This window comes from Balaenoptera physalus (genome assembly GCF_965194825.1).
Source record: "Balaenoptera physalus genome assembly, chromosome: 16".
In the NCBI taxonomy this organism is placed as follows: Eukaryota; Metazoa; Chordata; class Mammalia; order Artiodactyla; family Balaenopteridae; genus Balaenoptera; species Balaenoptera physalus.
Genome location: NC_138898.1, coordinates 53810955 through 53829309, shown reverse-complemented (window position 1 = coordinate 53829309; position 18355 = coordinate 53810955). Strand labels below are relative to the sequence as shown.

The 18355-nt window shown below is 56.0% G+C and overlaps 1 protein-coding gene across 5 annotated transcripts; it reads right to left on the bottom strand.

Moving 5' to 3' along the window:
• Positions 1-8577: 8577 nt before the first annotated feature.
• On the bottom strand, positions 8578-18346 carry ZNF213 (zinc finger protein 213). Of its 5 annotated transcripts, none has more exons than XM_082428748.1 (6): positions 14386-18346; positions 12642-13141; positions 11762-11885; positions 11503-11570; positions 11179-11302; positions 8578-10176 (listed from the first exon to the last, which is right to left on the bottom strand). In XM_082428748.1, the coding sequence occupies exons 2-6, from the start codon at positions 13038-13040 to the stop codon at positions 9479-9481; spliced, it is 1413 nt and encodes a 470-aa protein (XP_082284874.1). In that variant the 5' UTR covers positions 13041-13141; positions 14386-18346; the 3' UTR covers positions 8578-9478. The 5 variants fall into 5 exon arrangements, with proteins under 5 accessions (XP_082284874.1, XP_082284876.1, XP_082284875.1 ...); XM_082428750.1 differs by having other exon boundaries at positions 8578-10122; XM_082428749.1 differs by lacking the exon at positions 14386-18346 and adding an exon at positions 14135-14379.
• Between the last annotated feature and the right edge of the window lie 9 nt (positions 18347-18355).

Below are 18355 nucleotides of genomic sequence, written 5' to 3'. Positions count from 1 at the left end.
CTTAAACCAGTCTTTCTTTCACCTCCCCGTGGTTCCTGCACATTACGCCCAGCCTCCCGGCTCCAATTCGGCGGGTCCTTGGTCCCCTTGACGTCCGTATTCGGCGGGTGCATCCTCTTAGATCCCGCCGGTTCCCGGGCATCCTGGGGCTCGGGAGAGATCGCGCACGCGCGGATGGAGCTGAGGTACGATCCTCGCTTAGGATGTAGGAAGTCTGCGGATCAAGTCCCGGATGAGCCCTTTCCCCCTCTTTTTAGGAGAATCCGAGTCCTGGGATAATTAACATCAAGAAGGCGTTCGCTATGCAAAATGTGGGAGCGGACGGGAGAGAGGGAACAGCAGGGCGCTTGGGAAAAGTGTCGGTCCCTATCTTCACCCTCCTCCCTACGTTGCCCTTTAGACCAAAAGTGTTTCCTGGTCCCAAGTCTGTGCAGTTTTTAGCAGAGCCCAATGGCCTTAGGTCTTTGTCCTAAGGATGCTCCGTTATGGCTCTGTATCTGCCCGGCCAGCTCAGTTGGTAGAGCGTGAAACTGTAGCATCAGAGGAAGATGGGTATTCTTTGCCATCTCTAAAGTATTTGTCTTACTGTGGCTACCAGAGGCGGGGTGGAGGGAGGCGTGGGGGGAATTAGATGAAGGTAGTCAAAAGGTACAAACTTCCAGTTATAAGTAAGTACTAGAGGTGTAGTGTTCAACGTGATAAAGAGAATTAACATTGCTGTACGTTATAAGAAGAGTTAATCCTAAGAGTTAAGACAGTAAATCCTATGAGTTCTCATCACAGGATGATGGATGGTCACTAAACCTGTGATAACCATTTCATGATGTATGTAAGTCGAATCATTATGCTGTACACCTTAAACTTATACAGTGCTGTATGCCAATTATATCTCAATAAAAGTAGGGAAAATAATAAAAATGTTTACCTTAATGAAGTTTCTCTTTTTATTTATAAGCCCTTAGTAAACCACTGAGACATCACAAAAACGATAAAGGAGATGGTGACACTCCTCATGACCCCAAGGTCACCTGTGCCCACTGTAGGGGTACACGCTCAGCTGCCATTCCCCCAGCGTTTTCCTTGGTGGGAGGAGGTCCCTTCACTTTGGTCATTCCGCTTAGCCAGAATCCCTTAGTAAGAACTCGGTTCCGCAGGTAGAGTCGTTTTTTCCAGGTAAAATGATGACTCAATCCTGGGCATATTCTTTACATTTAAATTTTTAAAAATACATTCACACTAATCATTTAAGGGTATACTCTCACTGCAAGAAATCGAAATAATCTATTAATTTCTTTTTACATTTTTTATTGTGGTAAAATATATGCGTAAGGTTAAATTTGCCATTTTAACCATTTTTAACTGTACAATTTACTGACATCAGTTACATTTACAATATTGTGCAAGCATCATTACTATCTGTTTCCAAAACTTCTTCATCACAATAATCTATTATACTTTTAAATGCCCCTGTCCACTGACCCCTTGGGGGTGACCTACCCGTGCAAAAGTTCAACCCCTCATCTGTCGCAGTTCTCGTCGTCTGAACTATATTCATGCGGCCAGTCCCGTGTGGGCTCCCGGCACTCATGGCCGGTGGACCTCAGAGTCAGCATTCCTCCTGGATCTGACCACTGTAGGTCCTCACAGCGCCCTCGGGGTCTCCCAGGCGACCCGAGCTACGCAGCTGCAGGTTCAGGGTTAAGTCCGAGGGGCTGACACAGCCCGAGGATCCTAGGCCCGCGTAGGGAGCAGTCTGGAGAGAGGGAAAATGTTTTTTTTTTTCTCCTTTACGTGGGGTAGAAAAAGCTATCTCTGCAACGACCACGAAGGGACTCGAACCCTCAATCTTCTGATCCGGAATCAGACGCCTTATCCATTAGGCCACGCGGCCTTGCGCTCGATTATCTTCCAGCTTTTCTCATAAAGCTTTCTCAGACGCCTGCTCCGTATGCCCTAATGCGCATGCTCACACTGGCAAGGAGCCCCGCCCCTCGGGCTCGGTGTGAGCGGGGCTCCAAGCTGTGCGACTGAGCGCTACTGAGCACAGCCCAAGTGAGGGTTCGATCCTGGGTGAGGCTGCCCAAGCCCCTCCTGCCCCGAGAGGCTCCTGATCTCTTCTCCCACGTGCCCCCGGCCCGCGGTGGGTCAGGAGTTGCCCTCTGCTCCCCCAGCCCCTTTGCTTTCCCTATCACAGCACCGCTAACCCTGCCATGCTCTGTTCCAGTCTTGTGGCCCCAGAATGGACTCGGACTGCTGTATAGGCAGAGGCCCTGTCCGTGGCCCCAGCGTGGTGTGCAGGTGGGGTGCGCGTGCTGGGAGGATGGTGTGGACCCCGCGCTGCCCTTTCCCAGGACATCCAGCTCAGCCTAGCCCATGTTGGGTTTCTTAGAGCCGGAGGCTGCCCTGGCGCCTCCCCTGCTCCCCCTCCTCACCCAGTGGGCCCAGCCTCTGAAGTGCCAGGCACTCCGCATACATTATCTCACTTAGTGTCACAGCTTCCTGCGTGCAGGCGCTATTCACGTGTACAGCGATCATCATGTTTATTCCATGGCGGCTGAGCCTCCCGTGCTATCGCGCCGTTTTTAGATGAGGAAACCGAGGAGCGGATGGGGTCAAGGGTGGCGTTGGTGTGTGGCCACCCACGGTCAGCACCCCCTTGGTAGCCGCGGGCTCAGTCAGGCCTGCAGGCAGAGCCGGTGCCTCAACGAGCTGCAGATCTCCAGACAGGCCTTGCGGCGCTCATCACAGTCGGGACCCAGCACGTCTAGCTTGCACACCTGCCGATTGACCTGTGCCGACCACACTCAGCCTGTGCCCAGGACTACCGGGTCTCCCAGCGCCCAGCCTGGCACCCAGTGTATTGTAAGGCCTAAAGTTTCAAGTGTTGCCTTCACATCTTTGGGTCTCACAGCCCCGTTGGTTTCCCCTGCTCTTGTCAGCTGTACCCCTCCACCCAGCAGGGAAGGTCCCCCCATCCCGCTAGTTCCCCCACCAGCCAGACCAGCCACACTCCACACCAGTTCTCATCCTGAGGGGCTTCAGTTCCCTGCCAGCCTGTGAAATTATTCAAACTAGTACCCCACCCCATTACTACAAAGCCTGCGTCTACAACCCCTGCTGGTTCCCTATGCTCCCCAGGCAAACACTGAGTGGCCTGAATGGCCTGAGGTGTCCTCCTCCTCCAGCTGTGAGTATATGTGGTTAATAACTGCTGTCCGTCTCACTGTCCAGGGCCGGGTGTTGTGTGTTTAACCATCTCATACTATTGAGTGTATCCCTCCCTCTGCAATGGGGTGAATAGGAGGTGATCAGAACACCAGGGCTGAGAAGAAGGATGAATCCAGCTCCTCTCCCCAGGCGACCCCCCCCACCCCCAACTCACCTCAGTCATCAGCTCCAGGAGGTCTCCCCTGGGGTCAGCTCTGAGGACCTCCACCAGTGTCTGGATAAAGTCTGAGCCCTTCTCATCCCGAAAGGCTACACAGCCCAGGCCAGGGGACCAGGGCCAGAGTGTCAGACTCAGGCCCCTGCCAGCTGCCTTCCAATCCCCAGGGGCCTATTGTTGGTGGAAGTGGGGGCAAGCACACAGGACCCCAGCAGTCAGGCAAGAGAATGGGGCAGGGAGCAGGAACTTCTCACTTCTGGATCAAGTTGTTGCTCAATGTTTGTGTAGTGATTATACAATGGATTCAATATCGAAGAAACATTTACTGTGAACCTACTACGTGCCAGGCACTGGCCAGGGCCCTGAGGCAGACAGAACTGTCCTGCCCTCATGGAACTTATAGCCTAGAGGAAAGGATGCAGGTACGGTGCTTAGCAGAGCCAGCCCTCAATATGTGCTCACCATTGTTACTATTATCATAAATAATATACATGGAAGGAAGACGGCTTAACTGCAACGAGGCTGGTGCCCCTGCACCCCAACAGCCAAGCCCCAGATGCCCCTAAAGCCACTTCAGATCTCTGGCCAGGGGGCTAGGCCCTGTGTAATGGGCTTTGTGAAGACCCATCCCCTTACCTTCAGTGGCTGCGTAGACCATCAAGATGTCTGCTTGGTTAGGGCTCCCTGGAGTGGGGCCCCTGGAGAAGCTGCCTGCAAGAGGGACCAATGCCTTTTACCCAGCGTCCTGGGACTCCACCAGCCCCAAGGGTCTCCTCCAGTCTTGCTCAAGGGCACACAGGGTAGTAGAAAGAGTGCAGAGCAGGAAAGACAGATCAAGTTTCAAATCTCAGCCCTGCTGCTTCTTACCAGCTGTGTGACCTCGGAAAAGCTATTCCACCTTCCTGTCTCCAGGGTTGTTTCAGGCTCAAGTAGGGGAAGAAACTCTCGATTTTCAAAGGCCTTTGCCATTTAAGGTTTTCCTTCCCATCTTCTTGGCGAAGAGAGGAAGGAGGTGGCAGCAGGATCCCAGCTCAGAGCCCCGAAAGCGCTCTCCAGACAGCTCCCCCCACCAGCCCCGCTCAAGCCCAGGCTCCCTGAGGTAGGTAGACCCACCTAGCATATCAGCATAGATGTGGAGGACATCGGTCGGGGAGGGGGTGGCTGGTGGTGCCCGCAGCCAGAGCCACAACCAAGGGAGAGTGTGCGTCCCACGCCAGCGTCCCTGTGCCCTGCGGAAGGAGGGAACAGTCAGGTCCTTTCACTCAGGAGACACCTGGGGGTGCTTCCAGGGCTCTAGCCCCCAGCCCCCAGAGCTCCTGGGCAGGCTGCCAGGCTGGAAACATTCAGAGCACCGAATGACAGGTGCTGAGGGTGAAGTGCTCAAGTTCATGGACATGACCCCTAGGAGACGCTGGGAGAGCGGGTGGGGAAAGGGCAGGGCTCACTCAGGCTTCTTGGAGGAGGTGGACAGCAAGTCCTGGGAGGCTAAGGGCTGGGTGAGGAGAGCCAGGGCTGCAGGAGGTGGGCTGGAGGGCAGGACCTGGCCAAGCCTCCAGGGCGGGCCCCAGGCCCTGCTCACCCCACGGCAAACCTGAAGCAGGAAGATCTTGGGGCGGCCCCACAGGGCCCTACAGCAGCTCAGCTCCTGCACCAGCGCCTCTGGCTGCACCTCTTACCTATCAGCCCCCAGTAGCTGCCCCTGAGGCCCCCCGTGGGCCATCAAGGCCACAAAGGCACAGCTCACAGGGCCCCTGCAGGCATCCAGCCACTCCCAGAAATGGGCCATCTCCTCCTGGAAAGCCTGGGGGTGAGGATGAGATCAGGCCTGGGCCACAGTCACGGCCTCCCTAGCATCTGATGGCCCTCTCTCTGGGTGGTTTCTCTAACCCCCTGCCACACTACCTCCCACCTCCTTCCAGCCTCAGGCCTGGGGAGCAAATCCTTTTACTTTCTTTCTTTCTTTTTTTTTAAATTAAAAAAAATTTTTTTTGGCTGAGCCACGTGGCATGTGGGATCCTAGTTCCCTGATCAGGTTTCAAACCTGTGCTACCTGTATTAGCAGGCAGATTCTTAACCAGTGGGCCACCAGGGAAGTCCCACAAGTTCTTTTTCTAACCCCCCTGTTGCGTGGCCTCATTGGAGGTGACGTGGGTCCAGCCTCCTGCAGCTGGTTCTTTGGCCCCCGTGGAGAAGCTGCACCAAAAAGTTAAGAGCTGTGAGGGGAGGGCAGTGAGCTGACAGGTGTCTGGGAAGGAACCTGAGACCCTCCCAGGAAAAGCCTGAGGGTCCAGCCAGGGCCTTGAGCAGGGGAGAGGAGAAATGGCCAGTGTGGGGGGCTTCAGGGTCCCTGGAGACTGTGCTTCCAGAGGCAGGGAAGTGGGTTCTGGATGCGTGCAGCAGGGAGGATGGAGGCTAGACTTGGGGGTGCACTTCCTGCCCATGATTGGTAAGAGGCTAAGGAGAGAGTTCCCAGGGTCCTGGTGGGGGATGCGCTTCCTCAGAGCACCACCGGAAGTTCTGGGCTTCCCCTCACCTGGGCTGTAGGGTCTGTCTTCAGGGTGGTCTTGAAGCCCAGGGCCTGGCACAGGCCCCCAGCGCCTCCACATCGTGCTGGGCCCCAGGCCAGTCCTGGATCACGGCCATGAGGGGGGCGCCCCTGGCCCCAGACAGGTCATACTGAGCGCTGGGGCTGGATTTTGGCTACAGACGGGATTAAGGTGGATTCAAAGTGGTCTGAGGACCTCCCAGCTCCTCGCCTCCCCGCCTCAGGTCTCCCGAGCCTCTCTCCCAGTCGAAACTGTTGCCCCCAAAAAGCAAACATGTATTAAAAAATAAAATAAACCATGATAAATGTCAAAACAAAAAAAAAGAAACTGCTGCCACATGGTTGGACCCCAGCCCTGTCCCCCTCATCTCGGGCCCCCAGAGCTCCACGTCCCCTAGGCACAGTGCCCCCTTTAAGGAGCTCCCAAAGACTGGGCAGTAGGTAGCCCCTGAGGACTCTTCAGCTGTCCAGCAGAAGACCTGGTGGGGGGTAGGGCCCGAGGACTCCTCAGGCAGCCGCTCCATGCGGGTGCTGTTATGGGGGAGCAGGACCCTGGCTCCAGGGAACAGCTTGGCCAGGCTCCTGGCTACCACAGTCTCTTTGGTAAGAGACTGGTTTGACGCAGGTGGGGGCGTGTTAGAGACCCTAAACAGACCCTAACTCTGCCAGACACTAACCCTGCCAGAATGGAGGGAGGAGGAGACAGACGAAAGAAAGGGAGGGCCCGAGGGGGGTCCTAGTTCAGGCTGAACGTCACAGGATTCCCAGGACGTGGATGGCCTCAGGTAGACAGTGGCTGCACCATTAGCCATGCTGCTCCCCGGGGCCCAGGGATCAGCTTGCACAGAGATGGGACACTCCCAGAGCGGGTCAGGGCCTGTCCGGGAAGGCTCGCAGGGTGGGCACCGCCTGGGGAGGCCGGGGAGAACTGTGGAGCAGAGCTGGGGCCCATTCTCACCTCCAGTGACCACCCAACTGCCCACTGAGACCTTTGGGCCTCGGGACCAGACCTGAATCATCCCCAAACCTGGACCCCAGGGACCCACAGTCTGACGAGACAGTCACTGCCAGGTTAAGTGTGAACAGGGGTGGATGGGAATACAAGTGTCAACCCAGGGATGGTGAGGGGCACGGCTGACGCCTGGAAGGGTCTGTGTGAGGCTAGGTCGAGAGGGAGGGATGCCAAGCAGAGGGAGCAGCCTGGGCAAAGGCACGGAGCTGAGAAGATTCTGCAACGTGTGGGGGACCCTGAGTGGGTTGTGAGGACGGGCGTGGGTGGGGGTGGGAGGCGAGGCTTTGAAGCTGACACCCATTGCAGACAACACGGCCTTATGTTGTGGAATGAATGGGTGGGGGTAATGGGTTCAGGACAACACAGCAGAGCCACAGCCCCCCTCCTGGACGCCCCTTGTGGGCCTTCACCTCGTCAGCAGCTGCAGCAGCGACCAGTGCCTTGGCCTCTCCCTGAGTCCCGTCCTATCACCTCTGTTTATGAGCTGAGCTGGACCCTGTCCCCTGCCCTGGAACCCTGCGTTCTGGACCCTAAGATCCCAGGCCCTGCTCTGTTCCCTGGCTCCAGCGGACTGCTTCCTGGCTGGCACTAACACGCCCCCACCTGCACCAGGAGCCTGTGTCCAATCATATTCTTAGCTCCTGGCCCACCTGCTATCTGATCTCGTTACACCCCAGTGTCTCCCTTCTGAGCCAGCCACCAGCACCAAAAGAATTTGTGCACGGCCCCGCCACCCATCACCCCTACTCATTCAGGGCACCCACACGCGTGTGTGCGCATGCGCACACACACACAGAGCAACTGCCAGCCCGAAGGCATGGGGAGCAGTGAAGGGCGTCACCCCAGAGGTAGAAACCCCGGGCTGGACTCAGCTGTCCAGTGAGACCCCGGCGGCTTCATCTGGGAAATGGGGTCTGTCCAGTGACCTCGGGATGAAGCCCGGGTTAATGGGGGGCAGAGAGGCTGGCACACACACACTGTGGGACAAAACATCTTGTCTCAGCCCGCCCCCACCGCCTCTCAGGTGGCCCCTGAGGCCACCACCTGGTGAATCAGAAAGGACTCGGTGGGGTAGAAGGTGCTCTCAGCACGTGCCCACCAGCTCCATGGGGCCCAGCCTGGGTACAGGGAGGGGAGGGCCAGATGTGAAGGGCTGGGTGGGGATGGGGCATGGCCCATTTCGACTCAGCAGCACTCTCTCCCTAAGGGATTTGAGCACAGGGTCCAGCTTAGCGCTCCAGATCCTCTACGGGCAGCACGAGCCACCACCCTGACCAGTCACGGACTCTGAGCCTGGTTCCTCATTTCATCAAAGGGAGAGAGGGAGTGGCCTCGTTAAGACCCCACTCCCAGTCAGCTCCCTCACTCTCCTGCTGAGTAGGGAGGGGTGCCACCAGCTGTCCTATCCTGAGCTGTCCTCAGACTAGGGCAGGCACTAGCTGACAGGACGAAGGACCCAAGGCTCATGGCAGCCCTTGGGGCCCAGGTGACCTGGAAGCCAAGAATGTGGCTCCACCTGATGACCATCCAGCATCACGTGCCACTAGGACCACCAGGCCAGGAGGCCCAGGGGTACGAATTCCAGGTCTCCCCCCAACCCCCAGCAGCCACCTAAAGAACAAGAACAGCCTGGAGGAAGTTTTCATGTTTATTCAACCTTTCTGCTGCCCTTTGAGGCCAGCTGGGCCAGCTCCTTGGGAGGGCCTGTGGTCTGTCCCTGTGAATGCCCTTCTGCAGGGAATACAGCGCCTCAGGAGTTAGTGACAAGGTGCTGATGGAGTGCTAGTGTTAAGTACCATAAACCCCCGAGACTCCAGGAGACTGGGGAGCAGTGGGGGGAGCGGGCCTCCGCTGGCCCTGTTCTTGGTCTGCACAGTTGGCCTCTGTCCCCGGAGCCAGACTGGTGGAGAGTGACTCTTGGGAGCTCAGCTGGGGGCGAGGTGGCTGAGGGCAGAGGCAGGCAGCTCGCATGCTGCTGGGACAGGGCAGAGCGGTCAATGTCTGGAAATGGGAAGGGGTGGAGGCCAGAAAGCCCCTGTGGCCGCACCCAGGACCCAGGTCCTCATGGGTGTGGGCTGACTGACCCTCCCAGAGCCCAGCAGCACCCTGAGGCTTAGCCTTCAACCCCGTGGGAAGGCACAGGATGGCAGGACAGAAGGCCCAGCCCATGGACCCAGCCAAGAAGGCCGGGAACAGAGAGCGATGGGGCCAAGCAAGGCTGACGGGGTTCTGGGATGGAGACCCCAGGCCTGCCCGAGTCCTCATACATCCCTGTGCCCCAGTTTCTCCCCTGTGCTCACGCCACCAGCCTGGAATATGCCGGGGCTCCAGGAAACCAGGGGGCAAGAAAAACCCCGGAGCAGTTAGGGATATGGCCACGAGGTCACAGGGGATTCCATGCCTGGGGGGCGTTGGCCAGGTCCCCAGGCGGGCAGGGCTGATGGGTTCTGCGCGTGGGGGACCCTGCAGTCTTGCCGGCAGCGGAGATGGTGGACTGGGCCGGGTGGGGACCCCGCCTGGGCCGCCCTTTCGGCCCTCACCCCACAGGCTGGGCCATCTTGGCGTGCAGGCTCTGGTGGGCGATGAGGTGGGCGCGCTGCTTGAAGCTCTTGTCGCACTCGCCGCAGCCGAAGGGCCGCTCGCCCGTGTGCACTCGCCGGTGGTCCAGCAGGTAGGAGCGCAGCGAGAAGCTCTTGCCGCAGTCACTGCAGCCGAAAGGCTTCTCGCCCGTGTGGATGCGCTGGTGGTCGGCCAGGTAGGCACTGCGGCTGAAGCTCTTGCCGCACTCGGAGCAGGAGAAGGGCTTCTGGCCCGTGTGCACGCCCTGGTGGCGCACCAGGTCCGAGGAGCTGCGGAAGCTCTTGTCGCACTCCTGGCACTTGTGCGGCTTCTCGCCCGTGTGCGTGCGCTGGTGGCGCGCCAGGTCGGAGCCCCAGCGGAAGCGCTTGCCGCACTGGCCGCAGCTGTGCGGCTTCTCGGCCGCCAGGTCCCGGAACTGCCGCCGACGCGTGGGCGGCCGCCCCCGCCGCGCCCCCGCCGCCCGCCCCCGGGGCGCCCCCGGCCGGGCCTCGGCCTCCTCCAGCCTCCAGGACACGGTCACGTCGCCAGCAGCCTGGCCCGGGAGCGCCGTCACCACCTCCTCCAGCCGGGATCTCTCGTTGTGGCTCGTGAGTCCCAAACCTGCAAGCGGAGAGGAGGCGGCCTCTTCAGTGCCACGCGGTTCCAGGGACAGAGCTGAGGGGAGGCAGAAACGAGGCTCCCAGCCAGCGCCTGGGGCTCAGGTTCAGACAGCCCTGGGCTCCAGCAAACTCCAGCCTCAGCTTCCTCCTCCATGGAATGGGGACACGAGAAAACGACGACAGAGAAACCGTTCAGAGTAAGCGGCAAGGGGCTTGCTGGGCGTCTCTAGCAGAAGCACTTACTAACTACAGGCCTAACCAATCTACGCCCCCTTCCCACACTGCGATCCAATGTCCCACCCCAAGCCCTGGCTATTCAAACTCCAAAACCTCATAGATTGAGGTCATCTGTAAATGATCCCAACCCTCACCATTTGTTATCAGCAACCAAGGAACCACAGGGCTCAGCTAACATGGTTCCTCTCGCTACACGAGCTCTTGTCCTCTCAGCTCAAGAACAAACAGAAGTGGATTGGGAGGGATCTTAGCTGGTCCCACTGGGTTGCGCGGATTAAATGAGATGATCCCCAAACAGTGCTTAGGAAGGCCCTGACCTGGAGAGAAACCCAGCAGCGCGGCCTCTAGTGAGCAGGTGTCTGTCTGCGCCTCTTCACCGGGCAGGCTGAGGGGGCCTCACAACCACGTTTGCACGAAGTCCCAGCTCCGTCCCTTCAGTGTCCTTCAACCTCTCTGAGTCTCAGGTCCCTCGTCTATAAACGTGCACACGCTTTCATGCAGTGGGTTGTGAGGATCCCATGAGAAAATGCCTGTACCCGTGCTCAGCACAGTCCTGGCATGTCGCCCATGCCATCACAGGCAGAGAAAAGTGAACACCAGCATAAAAGAAACCTCCGGGGGCTCTTAAAGAGATGCAGGGAAAGCCCTCTTTGGAGCCAGCTAAGCAAGGACTTGGGAGGAAGACTGAGGATTTCAGAAGGGTGTGCAGGGGTGGGGCCTGCCTGGGCCCACCCGCTGCTGCTGGGACTCCAAGGAGGCGAGAGCCTCCAGCTCAAAAGAGCCAAGGACCCCTAGGCCCCTCGCTGTGCCCACTGCTTACCCAGGGCAACGTTCTGGGAGTTCTCCCTTTTTATGTCCCAGAAGAGATCCCTCTGAGCAGGGTCCAGGGACCCCCATTCTTCCCGGGAGAAATAGAAGGGAATGTCTCCAAATGTCACAGGTCCCTGGAATGAGGTGAGAAAACCCAGTTCAGGGCTGCCCTGCTCAGGACTCCCCAGGCAGTCATGGGCAGAGACAGGAAGGGGGATGGGAAACAGGACAGGTCCGGGCCAGAAAGGATGGATGGAAGAGGCCTTGGTGAGAAGGCAAGACCCATTACAGGGACTCATCAGCATCAGAGGGGACAAAGGGACTGGTAACTCACCCCAGAGGCAAAGCAGGTATCTGTCGTCTCTCTGGTGCTCCCCTCTTTAAGAAGAGCTGGAAGCTGGGCTGCAGGGAAAGAATGGAGCCTCAAAGAGGCCAGCCCAGGCCGGGCGTGAGATCTCACACACTCTCCTTCACACACACATGTACACCTTGCCTTCTCAGAACAGAAATACCCTACTTGCTTCCTTAAGGGCAACGCCCAGGAAAGACCCAGGCCCCTGTCCAGCCACTCTGCCACCTTCAAGCTTACTCACCACCATGGCTGTGCTGCTCCCAGGGTACAGGTGGTCGGCTTCGTGTCCCTGCCTTCCGGGGAGGCCCCTGGGCCTGAGATCCCTGGACTGCAGCCTCAGGTTCCGCCCCCTCTGAGGGCACGTCCTGTGCAGGAACCACAACATGCTCATCAGCACCAAGACCAGATGGGGGAGACAGAGATTAACCCCTGGGAAGGAGACACGGGACACATCCCTCAGGAGGCTGGGTGTGGGGAAGAAGGTCAACACAGGGCCCCAGGAAAGACCAGATGAGAATGTGACACCAGGCAGTGCTATGTGCCCAGGGACACTCCCCGACCAAGCGTGAGGCAAGAACCAGCCCCCAAAGGCCAGAATCAAAGAGCCACTTAGCAAGGGGCCATGGGGGGAGACCTTCCTGTCAAGGGCAGAACCCCACACCCCCGCCACACATTAGCATCTCCCCAGACGCTTCCAGTGTCAAGGACCCAACACCCCACAAGACAGCAGGGTTCACAGGGACAGCTCTACCTTCTCACACCCCCTTTGGTGCTCTCACTATGCACATCACTGTATCCCCAGGGCCTGGCCTAGAGCAGAACACAAATAAACGTTTGCAGAACCTGTGGAGCTAAAACCTGCCTTCCTGGAGCATGCCCACTTTGGTCCTGCTGCTGCCCTCCAAAGCCACCAAAAAGAAACCAGATTCACTTGGACAGTGTCTTTCAGAAAGGCCACACATTATGACAAGCTCCTGTGGACGCTCCCTCTGGCTCTCCATGTCCTCCCCCACCCCCAACCCCCGTCCCGCCCCCTGGAGGACTCATCTCTATAGAGATGGCCACCTCTCCTCAGTCCAGGTGCCATCCAGGTGCCCCTGGATGCGGGAGGGGCCCCTCACCTGTGGCCAAGCTTTCACTGGCTGCTTTTGCAGGTCCTCCACCAAGGCAACAGCTTCCTCGCCACTCCCCGGGCATCGTTCGCATACCCAGCCCTGGACGCCCACGGGCAGCACGCTCAGGAACTGCTCCAGCACCAGCAGCTCCAGGATCTGCTCCTTGGTGCGCAGCTCGGGCCGCAGCCAGCGGCAGCAGAGCTCCCAGAGCTGGCTGAAGGCCTCGTGGGGTCCGCCTGCATCCCCGTAGCAGAACTGCCGAAAGCGCTGGCGGCACGCCTCTGAATCCCTGCTGTCCTCTTGCTGGGCAGCATCCTGCTCCCAGGAGGAATCTTCTACCTTCACGATCAGAAGCCCTTCTCCCTCCCCAGGGGCCTGGTCCTGAGGCTCTGGGGGGGCTGCCATTCCCCTGGCCTAAGGCTCAGGGCTGGTCAGCCTCAACCTGGGCCTTCAATCTCCCAGAGGGATCCCCAGTGGCAGCTTGGTTGGCATCTGGACAGGCACTCCTGGGGGAAGAGCAGAATAGCAGGAGGGGGGCGGTACATGAGCAATCACCAGCCTTGAGGGACATCCAGGGACTCCAGCTCCCGTTCTTCCTGGCCTTGAAGGCTATTTTAGGCTCTCCTATAAAGCCTTGCTCACATGACTCTCTCCTACCAATACAGATCCGCGGCTCCTTATCCTCAGCTCCAAAATCCAAAACTCCCAGGTTTTCACCACCTGGTCTACTGACATGAGATGAGCATATTTATAACCTCCATTTATCTCACTTAATGTAAATGTTCATATGTTCTATGGGAGAAATATTAATGTATTTGTTCAGTTTGTAAAAATCTATCAAGCTGTACTTCTGATGTATATTTCTGTATATTATTCTTCAATTAAAAAAAATTCTTTTTAACTGGGAATTCCTGGCGGTCCAGTGGTTAGGACTCCGAGCTTTCACTGCTAGGGCCCGGGTTCGATCCCTGGGTGGGGAACTAAGATCTCGCAAGCCGTGCAGTGCGGCCAAAAAAAAAAAAAAGTTTTTTTTAAACTAATGTTTTGATTACTGAGTGTTGTACCAGATTGCGCTGGCAGCGTTATTTAATAGACAATATATGTACTGTATTTTTCTCAAATTTTGGCTCCTAGTGTGTCAGCAAAGGCCCCACAGACACCATCCTGAGCCATTTATCCAGATACACATGAACGTGAGACATAGTTATACCTTACTGCTTCTCTTCACAACAGTCCTGAAAGGTGTGTATTTTGGAGTATTTTTAATTGCTTTTTGTTTCAACAAAAAAAGTGATACAAACCATTGTAATAAAACGGGAGGGTTAGACAATACAGAAATACATAAAAGAGACACTCTCCCTTCCACACTGCAGCTGCACCCCCATTAACAGTGTGACATATGACCTCCCAAATCTTTCCCTGTTCATTTACTGGAAATATATCCATAGAAACCGGGGGGAAAGTGCTTTGTGCGTGTTTTTACATAAATCAGGTCTTACCGCAATACTATTTTGTCATTTGCTTTTCTACCCAGCAATGCTGCTTCCTTCAGCCGCTCTAGGAGATTCCGCGGTATGGATGTACTCGTTTCTTAATGAATACCCACCCGAGTGAGGCATTCAGGTTGTTTCCAATTCTTTTCTACTACACACTAAACACTTTATTTACTTTATTCTGAAAGGTACGTTCTCCATGCTCATCCTCCAGTGACCGAGGAGAAGGCTCCGCTCGGACAGAGCCAGGGACTCACCAGGGTCGCTCAGTAGGACTCGGCAGTCGGGAACGCGGACCCGGCCAGAGCCCCGCGCTCGATCCCAGCAGCCTTGCCTGAGCGGAGATGAGAGGCGGAGGGGCGGGCAGCGGGTGCGGCGCCCCAGGCTTCTCCCCTGCACCTCCCTGAGGTGCGCACCTCCTTCGGCCTCTGCCTCCGGGCGCCGGCCCCGGCCGCCCGGAGCCCTACACTCGACCTCGGAGCCAGGCGGGCCGCGTCGCCTGTCCCGCCCCCCCAGGCTCACACCGCCCACAGCCGCCCAGGCGTTCCCAGTTTCCGCCTCCAGGTTTCGGTGCCGGAAATTCGCGCGGGGCTCGCCGGGAAACGACATGGCGCATGCGCCGAGACAAGCACTCCCGACTACTCTCCTCAGGAGGCCGTTCGCCTACTATACCGGCCTTCTCCCTGACGGATGACCAATGAACGGTGAGAATTTCCAGGGATGGCCAATCAGAAGGCAGTGACGTCATGCGCGTCAACACCCGTGCCCCCAGGCTGAGGTCTGCCCCTAGATTCGCGCTTTCTCCCTCTCGCCTTGTCTTTCAGTTTTCTGTGTTCCTCTGGCCCGTGAAGGGTGAAAAGGAAAAGCCAAGGCTGGCCTGCTGGGTAGAGACGTCGCTGGGCCCAGCTACAAGTGGATTCCCTGCTCCGCCGCAAGGGATGCTCGGGCGTGGACGCTTCCTTCCGTCCCCTGCTCTTTCCGCTACACAGTGGGTCGAGAGCTGAGGGGGCCGTGGTCCAGGAGCTGGAACTCAGCCTTGGGAGACTCGTTTATAGCTTTTGGGGTCCCGCACCCACCCAAGTAGTCTTTAGCCGCTTCTAGCAGGGCGCGGGGCTTGCTGGGAAATGCAGTCCAGTGAGGGGCGGGGAAACTCCTGCGGCGATCCTCTGTTCCCGAGGGTCGGCTAGGGTCTCTCAGCAGGACGCGACCGTCGGGGACGCTGACCCCGACCAGCAGATCTGACTGAAGAACAGCGGGGCTCTCCAGGCTGGGGAGAATCTAAAGCAGGCGGGACGCGTCGGGGAAGCTCTATGCATTTGGACCTGCTCCCACCCTCTTCTTACTCCCCTTGGAGATATGAGGCTCCAGATCTTTTTCTGAAATAGAAAATCCTTTCTTGTGGTTGTTGTTGTTGTTGTTTGATTATGCAAGTATTGCATCCTTAGTGTAGGAAAGAAAAAGTACGGAAAATTTTAAAGGCATCCATATCCACAAAGCTAGCTTCCTCACTCAGCTCACATGGCACTCCCTCAAAGTGGTTTTTCCCTAACCCTATGTAGACAGCACCCGACCCCCGCTGCCATGCCTCTGCCCTGCCTTATTTTTCTTCCTAACTTTTATCACTACCTGACATATTTGTATATTTGCCCTCCACTACTCGACTATAATTTTCATGATATCAGACTGTTTTCACTGCCCTACCTCCAGAACTTAAATACTGTGCCTGGCACAATATTTGTTGAAAAACTGATGGTTAAACTAACTGAAAGTTAAAAATATCCCTAATAAGGCCATTCAGAAACAAGCACTATTAATATTTTAGTCTTAAGTTCTACATCTATGATTATTTCTAAGGTAAATCTGGAATCATTCTATTTAATGAATTTTTGTTGGCTCAGAAGTCTATCGAAGGGGACTTCCCTGGTGGCGCAGTGGTTAAGAATCTGCCTGCCAATGCAGGGGACACGGGTTCGAGCCCTGGTCCGGGAAGATCCCACATGCTGCAGAACAACTAAGCCGGTGCACCACAACTACTGAGCCTGCGCTCTAGAGCTCGCGAGCCACAACTACTGAAGCCCGCGCACCTAGAGCCCATGCTCCGCAACAAGAGAAGCCACCTCAGTGAGAAGCCCACGCACCGCAACGAAGAGCAGCCTACACTCGACACAACTAGAGGAAGCCCGCGCCCAGCAACGAAGATCCAACGCAGCCAAAAATAAATAAATAAATAAAAATTCATCTCAGATAACCGTAATGCCTTGTGGAGACACAAAATATTTAAAAAAAAAAAAAAGTCTATCAAAGATATGTTTCCAAATCAGCATCTATAAATAAAATCCATCTGTTGTGCAAGCTGCATAGTATTCCAAAGCATGGAAGTTCCATATTCCATTTAAAGTTCCTTACTCTTGGATATTTAGATTGTTTCCATTTTTCCATTTGCAGATGTTTACTACGTACACCTTCCTGCATTTGCTTGAACTACTTGCGGGAAGGGATGAGCCCAGGCTGTTCTAAGAAGACCGCTGAAGTGGATGCTACTGGGCTCCCTCTCCTCCCCTTACTGGCCCCAGTGGAAAACTACACAAGGAAGAAAGAACTTGAAAGTCCCTATTTCCAGTGTGCCCTTACATTGTTCTTCACCCTGTACTGACAAAGATTAACATCAAGTTGGCTTGCAAAGGAGAAACGTCCATGGGATCTGGCTCCATTACCACAAAGCAGGACAAAAAGGGTGTATTGGGGGTTTGAGGGACAATAAATTAATAACTAGCACACCTACCATATGTTCTATTGGGCATTGCTTATGGATGATAATTTGTATATAATTATATTGAAATTGACCACCTTATTGTACTTTCCTTTCCTTCTGATAGTTTATTTTTCTATGATGTAAAAAGGGAAAATTTTCTTTCCAGAAAATTTATATTCATTTCCAGAATTTATACTCATTATTTTCTTAGTCTTATAGCATTGTCTAGAACTCCCTAAATATCTTGGGACTTCCCTGGTGGCACAGTGGATAGGACTCCATGCTCCCAATGCAGGGGCCCCGGGATCGATCCCTGGTCAGGGAACTAGATCCCACATGCATGCTGCAACTGGGAGTTCACATGCCACAACTAAGGAGCCAGTGAGCCACAACTGAGGAGCCCTGCGGTCGCAACTAAGGAGCCCATGTGCTGCAACTAAGGAGCCAGCGAGCCACAACTAAGACCCGGTGCAACCAAGTAAATAAACAAACAAATAAAAACCCTGGACCTGAGCCCCACCTTCCAGCTCTCTGGTTGAATGACTTTGGACAAGTTATTGGACTTCTTGGCCCGTTTCCTCCTCTATAAAACTGAGATGAAACCCACTGCTCAGACTTGTAGAGCGTTGAGGAAACATATATATGGTGCTTGGCCCCACGCCTGACAGGGCAGCTGCCACTGGCAGCTATTATTACTATTCTCAGTCCGCCGTCCTGTTCAAGACATTTCATCCCTTATTGGCTGGGAGCTAACCGGGGCTGCGACTGCCCTGCTGGCCATGTGATCTGCAGAGACAGGTGGGGTCCCAACAGCCTCGCTGATGCAGCCGTCCTCAAGGTCATTTGGTGTCTGAATGTAATTGTGAGAGCTGATCTGCAAACCTAGGACAATAAGCAAGCTGAGCCCACCCCTCCCCGGGGCGGGGAGAACGTAGAGAATGAGAAGCTTCAGAGCTAAAAAACCAGAAGGCCAGGAGTAAAACAGCCAGGCAGAGGCGGATAGGGCAAATTATAAAGGACATGTGCAAAGAGACCAAGGAGGTGAGAAGTAGGAGAGGGAGCTGGCAGCAGCCTCAGGAAGGACCAGGAGGGGCAGGGTCCCTGGTAAGTGAGAAATCCTCACTGGATTACAGCTGGGTCCCCAAGGATGAAGGTGAAAACGTCCAGTCACAAAATGCAGGCCCCAGTGCCTGAGACAGGAGACAGGGAAGGCAGGAGGCACTGAGCATGAATTCCCATGCTGGCTCGGCCCTCCTCCCGGGTCCCAAAGAGAAGAGCCCAGGGAGGGTCCAGAGCTCAGTGGGCAATGCCTGGGACAAGTGACCACAGCAGCAGACCACCCCACCGGGTCCACAATTTCAGAAGTGGCCAGCTGACTTCAGGTTTGGAAACCTCTGTGCTCAGAAGCCTTTGCTATAGGCTCTGGAACGGGTCCAAGCCAGGTGAAGGCTGGGGAGGAAGGTGCCCAAGCCCCC

What these genes read in the sequence shown, in the direction of transcription:
- ZNF213 (XM_082428748.1), bottom strand. Translation starts at nt 13,040, where the DNA reads ATGGCAGCCCCCCCAGAGCCTCAGGACCAGGCCCCTGGGGAGGGAGAA. An exon ending in GGAGCAGCACAGCCATGGTG is followed by an intron (nt 11,571 to 11,761) that starts GTGAGTAAGCTT and finishes CTTTCCCTGCAG; the next exon opens with CCCAGCTTCCAGCTCTTCTT. An exon ending in CTCCCAGAACGTTGCCCTGG is followed by an intron (nt 10,177 to 11,178) that starts GTAAGCAGTGGG and finishes GCCTCCCCTCAG; the next exon opens with CTCTGTCCCTGGAACCGCGT.